At 38.7% G+C, this 6,731-nt stretch overlaps 1 protein-coding gene across 1 annotated transcript; it reads left to right on the forward strand.

Annotated features, from left to right (window-relative positions):
* The first annotated feature begins 2,861 nt into the window (after window positions 1-2,861).
* LOC137618293 (probable serine/threonine-protein kinase clkA) lies at window positions 2,862-4,164 on the forward strand. The gene is made up of 3 exons (XM_068348464.1): window positions 2,862-3,517; window positions 3,735-3,886; window positions 3,929-4,164. Exons 1-3 carry the CDS (start codon window positions 2,862-2,864, stop codon window positions 4,162-4,164), a joined length of 1,044 nt encoding a protein of 347 aa, XP_068204565.1.
* Window positions 4,165-6,731: the final 2,567 nt, after the last annotated feature.

Genomic DNA, 6,731 nt, shown 5'->3' on the forward strand with positions numbered 1-6,731 from the left:
CTACAGAGACCTTTGAAAATGTATCACTTCTATACAGTATTCTTATTAAAAGATTCTTTAAAAATCGACCAATTAATTAGGTAATAGGTATTAGTATTATTCTTTTCAAAGCTTGGATATCCTTCTTGAAAAAGTTCATGATAAAAAATATTGAATGTGGGTAGATTATCGCTTGATGATTTAGAAAAGAACAGAAGGATACTGATAAATTACTTCAACCGCCAAAAATAGTATTGAAAATTTATATTGAAAATAATAATGATGTTTTTTATCAATTATTAGTGGAACCTTTATATCGTAGATTAGCATTACCAGCTTACTATCTGAGATATTTTTTAACTGGGTCTCATTTTTTATGCAATTTTTTATTTTTTTTTTTTATTTAAGAGACAGTGTGTCAAATCATAGGCGCTACACCAGACTTCGTTTTGTTACCCAATTTAGGCGCAAGCTAAAGAATATTACTTGGTGTACAACGCATCACTCTCATATAAACGAGTAAATTTATTATCATAATTATTATTATTATTATTATTATTATTATTATTATTATTATTATTATTATTATTATTATTACTTAATCTACATCCTTAGTTGGAAAAGCAGGATGCTTTAACCCATGGGCTCCATCAGGGATAATGGTCTAGTGAGTAAAGGAAATAAGGAAATGAACAAACTCCAAGGGAAGTAATGAATAATTAAAACAAAATATTTCGAGAACAGTAACAACATTAAAATTAATCTTACATATGTAAACTATAAAAATAGAAAAAAAAGACCTAGAGGAATAGAAATAAAATACAACAGTGCGCCCGAGTGAACCCTCAAACAATAGAACTTTACCCCAAGACCAGGATCCTGTTCAAGACAGTGGAAGACCAGGGTACAGAGGCTATGGCACTGCCCAAGACTTGAAAACAATGATTTGATTTTGGAACGTCCTTCTCCTAGAAGAGCTACTTACCGTAACTAAAGTACAGTAGTTAATCACTTGAGCGAGGAAGAATTGTTTGGTAACCTTGGTGTTGTCAGGTGTATGAGGACAGAGGAGAAATTTAGAAAGAATATGCCAGACTATTCGGTATATGTGTAGGCAAGGGAATGATGAGCCATAACCACAGAGAGAGAGAGAGAGAGAGAGAGAGAGAGAGAGAGAGAGAGAGAGAGAGAGAGAGAGAGAGATCCAATGCAATACTGTCTGGTCAGCAGTCAAAGGACCCAATAACTAACTCCCTAGCGGTAGTACCTCAATGGATGGCTGGTGCTCTAGCCAACTTACTACCTATAGATTTTTTTTCAAATGTTCACAGTTAGAACTTCGTTTCTATCCTTAGCCTCGGAGTAGTACCCCGCTGTGAGGCGACGATTTAATCATTTTCTCTATAAGAACTCAATTGCTGAAATTTTGGAGGGATATTAGGGCATTTACTTGAAAAATCCAAAGGGCTCTACTTGCCAAATTAGAGATCTGGTATAAAGAAATCAGCCAGATGTTAAGTGCAGGTTCCTGCTTGACTTAAATAGACAGAGGGTAAAATAGATCTCGGTGACAAGAACTCTGGCAAAATTCATTACATCAAATAAGTAAAACTGGAAAATTTTCTAGTATTTTACTTTCCTTTTATAAGATAAATTCTCTCTCTCTCTCTCTCTCTCTCTCTCTCTCTCTCTCTCTCTCTCTCTCTCTCTCTCTCTCTCTCTCTCTCTCTCTCTCTCTCTCTCATCATGATTTATTGAATTTTCTTCTCTTCCCTTATTCACCCTTACCAAGTTTTCCTTTTATTTTGAATGCGTTCGTTCAGATTTTCCATATCCGATAATTCTATCCGTGTTCCCTTCCAGGCTTAGTTCATCGATTCCCAATTATAGGTAAAGAAAACTTGCTGGAGCAGGTAATATTACCTTTAACGGTGTAACGAGAGCCTGGAGGGCTTTAGGTGAGAGAAAGCACAGATGATTAGATATAGAAGCATGAACATTGACATAGAAACACAATAACTAGAAAAAGATAGTTATCATAATGTTCAGTCCCAGAGATACAAGACACTATCAAATCCGTTATCTGCTTTTCTTTCATAAATATAGGGACAACATAATGAATCGTAATTATGCAAACACACATATATGTATGAAATATACACACATAGGCTAACGCCATCCCAGCTAGCTTGTGTTAAAATAAAGTTAGCTTGTCATTCGATACCATTGAATCTTATTTTATCCATCATATATTCGAGATTGAGGGAATATTTGATTCTGGGGATTATTCAATATTTTCTTTTATGTTTTCACTTTCTGAAGCTTTCGTAATCTAGTTTTGACTGAAATTATTGAAAAGCAGATTGACTTATTTTCCTCATATCGGAATTTATTTTTGTATCAAGAGGATTTAGTGTTCGATTAGAGGGATTCATTGTTATATCAGGGTAATTTATTGTTAGATGTTGATTAAGAAAATTCATTGTTAGATTAAAGGATATTTTTATTTAGGGGATTTAATAAAGAATGGGGTAATTTATTGTTCTCTTAAGGAAATTTAGAGTTTGTAAGGGGGTTTATTTTGGGATTGAATGAATTTACTGTTGTATTAAGGGAATTTTTTTATTAGGTTGAAGAAATTTAATGTAAGATGAAGGGAATTTTTTGTTATTATGAGTATTAATTATTTGATTTTGGGGGATTTTTTACTTGACTAATGGGATTCAGAATAAATTTAAGAAGCATGGGAAATATGAAAGAAATGATAACTGGAAACTGAAATGACAACAGCTTTGACAATGATGACTTTGACATCGATAGCTTCGCCGATGACAACTTCAACAACGAAAACAACGACTTTAATGACATTGACGACTACAACTATGATGACAATGTCTTCCATCAACAACTTTGACGACGACAACCTCGACGACAACGATTTCGACAACCATATCTTCGATGACGAAAACTATGATGACGACGATTTCGACAATGCCAACGTCGACAACGATTGCCTCGACGACAACGACTTTGACAACGACGACTTCGAAGACGACAACTTTGATAACGATTACTTAGATGATGACAGCTGCGACGACAACGACTTCGAGGACAATGACTTCGACGACAACAACTTCGACGAGGACTTCGATGATGTCGACGATGACAGCTTTAATGACAACTGCTTTAACAACGATGACTTCGAAGACGACAACTTCGACGACAACAACTTCAACGGCGACTTCAATGGCGTCGACGACGACAACTTCGACGAAAGCATCTTCGGCAACGACGTCTTCGGCAACGATGTGTTCGACAACGGCGACTTCGACGATGACGTTTTCAATGATTCTGACTTTGACAACAACAACTTCAACGACGACAACTTCGCCGACGACGACTTCGATAATGACGACGTAGACGACGACTACTTTGACTACGACTTCGACAACAACGACTTCGATAACGACGACTTTGACGACGCCAATTTCGATGACAATGACTTTGACAATGAAACTTCGACGACAATTTCAATGATGTCGACATCGACAACATTGATGACAACTGCTTTAACAACGACGACTTAGACGACGACAATTTCAATGACAACTTCAACGACGTCGACAACGACAACTTCAACACGACGTCTTCAACAACTATGACTTTGATGATGACGACTTCGACGACTTCGACTTCAACAACGACGACTTCGACTGCGACAACTACAACAAGGACGACTTCGCTGATGACTTCAGCGGCATTGACGATGACAACTTCAACAACAGCAACTTCAACAAAGACGACTTCGACAATGACAATTTCGATGACGACGACTTCAACGACGTCTGCAAAGACAACTCCGACGACGACATCTTCGACAATGATAACTGCAACGACGAAAACTTTGGTGACAACTGCTTCGACAATGATGACTTCCACGACTTCTAAGACATCAACACCGACAACTTCGACGACAATGTCTTGGACAACAGCAACTTTGACGACGACAACTTCATCGACGAGGACGACAACTTCTTCGACGACAACTTCGACAACGACTTCAAAAACGTTGATGACGACGACAACTTAGACGACGGCAATAACTTCAACGATGACGACAACTTCGACGATGACGTCTTCAACAACAATGACTTCAATGACGACCAAAAAATTACATTTCAATGACGGTCCTTAGATAGATTCTCCTTTTTTCAAGAGAGTTGGCCATATAAAAGGTACATTTTAGATTATAAAACATTTTCTTATTTCTATAAAATCCTGATTCTTATACATGCCCACCTACCTCCCCACTCACTCATGGCTAAGGGTATTCCCTAAATTTGTATTGGGATCCTCATCAGAGATGGATGGAAAAGTATCTATACAAGATTAAGAAAACTTCCAGAAAAGACCAAAAACTTCTTGATAAAGAAAATATTGGAAATGAGGGTAAAATCAAAGAGAGATAAGATAGAATCAGCACAACTGTCGAAACCAATAAAAAACAACCACACAAAAATATAGGGAAACACCAAAGAAAGGAAGAAGCATCAAATTAATGCAAAGAAGAGTTGGATCAGGCCACCAACAGATATTGGTTTCAAAGGATAAAAGTGGAAATATTATCAACAAAACAGTTTGGTGGATTAAAATTACAGATTTCCATACAACGGAATACAATAGTTATGTAAGTAATAATTGAATAATAAACCACCTAAATTGGTACCAAAATTAACACTAGGATAATTAAAGAAAACATTAAAATACATGGAAAGAGGGAATGCAGCAGGAAAAGAAGGCCTAGCAAGGTCAAAGTTAGTGTTAGTAGAGTCCTATCAAATGTATTTCCAGTGAACAGCGGAGTACTCCAAGGGAATGTGTTGTCACCTATGTATTTTAATGTGCGAACAAGCAGTTAGGTTATAATTGAGAGACAGTGTAATTGTAACTGACTTTTCTTTCGATGCAGCATGAGTATAGATACAAGGTGTTACAGGCAAGAATGGCACAAAAATGTAACTCAATGATTCAAGTATTTACAGGAATAGACAGGTTATCAATATATGGGGAGAGTGATTATGATTATATATAAAAAACTGAAATACCATTACAGTGTATGAGTGTGTGTGATACACGTGGATTACATGGTTCCCCCTAAAAATATATGTGAAAGAGGGCTCCCTGGTTTGTAAAGGCACACTGTAAGCTGGTCATATTTGTGGAGATATGCAGGTTTAAGGTGATCAATGGAGACCTAATTATTTTTGCCACGAATATTCAGGAAGAACGCTTTTGTTATTCGGCAGATCACGAGGAAAGGGCCATGTAAGGGAGCGTAAAAGTTGGTGTCGTTGTGTTGATAAACGTGCATTGCATTGTGCAAATCTTTCAGTATGTGTTGCTTTACTGGGGATTTGTAAGTTTGGCAGTATGGAGTATATATTCCAACCACGTGGCATAGCCACTATAGATTGTCGGAGGAGGTTGTAGATGGAAAAAATTTGCAGAGACGACCAATGGGTTACCATATACTATTTCAGATGCCAAGATATCCAGGGCGTATTTAGGAGTGATCGTTAGTCCCCAGAGGATTAATGAAAGCTTGGTAAGCCAGTTGGAATCCTTGCAGCAGAACATCAAAGCTGCTTTTAGGGTATGGGGAAATTATTCAACCATACTGTTGGCTGCAGGGCTGTATGCGGTTCTTTGATGAAGGGTGATGCACCAGGAGATTCGCTAATGATGTCCATAATTGAGAGGTGAAAATGGTACCCCTGTTAGAAATAATATGCTCAGGGATACCAAATCTTGCTATCCATCCTGGGAGTACAAGGCGGACATTGCAGTTTCCATGGGAATGGCTTCAGGTCAATGACTGAAGCCTTTGATGATGGTCAAGAGCTTAAGATGTCCTTGTGATGTAGGTAGATGACCTACAACCTCAATTTGAATGTAAGCAAAGCACCATAGAGGTTGAGGGAAGGTGTCCACTTCTGAGTCTGTGTGTAGATGTTTTTCTGTAGTTTGGCATGAAGTATGGGGACAGACCCAATCCTTAGTATCTTTAGTAACACCATGCCAAATGAACCTTGTCTTCAACAGCTGTGCAGTAGAACTGTGCAAAAGGATGTGAAAGGCCATGCATGGAATCAAACACCTATCAGCGCATGGGAGAAGGTATCCACGGTCTTTGTCTGCCACTACTGATGTCACAGAGGAGAGTGGCGTGGGAGTCACCGAGAGGGATATCCTCCCAACGGAGGGATGTGAGTGATGTTCTACATGCTTGATATCTGGATCTTTTCGTGGGCCTCTGCCAAGGCATTATAATTCAGTCCGAGGTGAATGACGACCAATTGTATTCAGCCACAGCGAAGATATGTTGGTGTTGATAGGCGGGCCAGGTTCAAGACGGTCGAGTGAAGGCGCGCACCAGAGGCATGTGGTCTGTGCTTGAATGACGATGGGCGTACTTTCCAAGAAGGGGAAAAATTGACGGACTGTTCGGTGTACCAAAAGCAATTCGTGGTCTTAGGTAGAGTAGCCAGATTCTGCCTTGGAGAGTTTCATATGGAAGAAAGCCAATGGTCAGGGCAAACTGTTGACCACCTGCTCGAGGACTGCCACAATGGTGATGTCACTGGCATCGGTGGAAAAAAGGAGAGGTGCATGTGGCACAGGAAAAGTGAGAGCAACCGCGGTTGATAGGGCATATCCTCCCAACAGAGGGATGTGCGTGATGTTCTACATGC

Source organism: Palaemon carinicauda, chromosome 24 (assembly GCF_036898095.1).
Source record: "Palaemon carinicauda isolate YSFRI2023 chromosome 24, ASM3689809v2, whole genome shotgun sequence".
Lineage (NCBI taxonomy): Eukaryota > Metazoa > Arthropoda > Malacostraca > Decapoda > Palaemonidae > Palaemon > Palaemon carinicauda.

Coding starts and splice junctions, on each gene's coding strand:
- LOC137618293 (XM_068348464.1), top strand. CDS start 2,862: ATGATGACAATGTCTTCCATCAACAACTTTGACGACGACAACCTCGAC. Junction 3,518..3,734: donor TCGACGACAATTTCAATGAT/GTCGACATCGAC, acceptor TGATGACTTCAG/CGGCATTGACGATGACAACT. Junction 3,887..3,928: donor CTGCAACGACGAAAACTTTG/GTGACAACTGCT, acceptor ACGACTTCTAAG/ACATCAACACCGACAACTTC.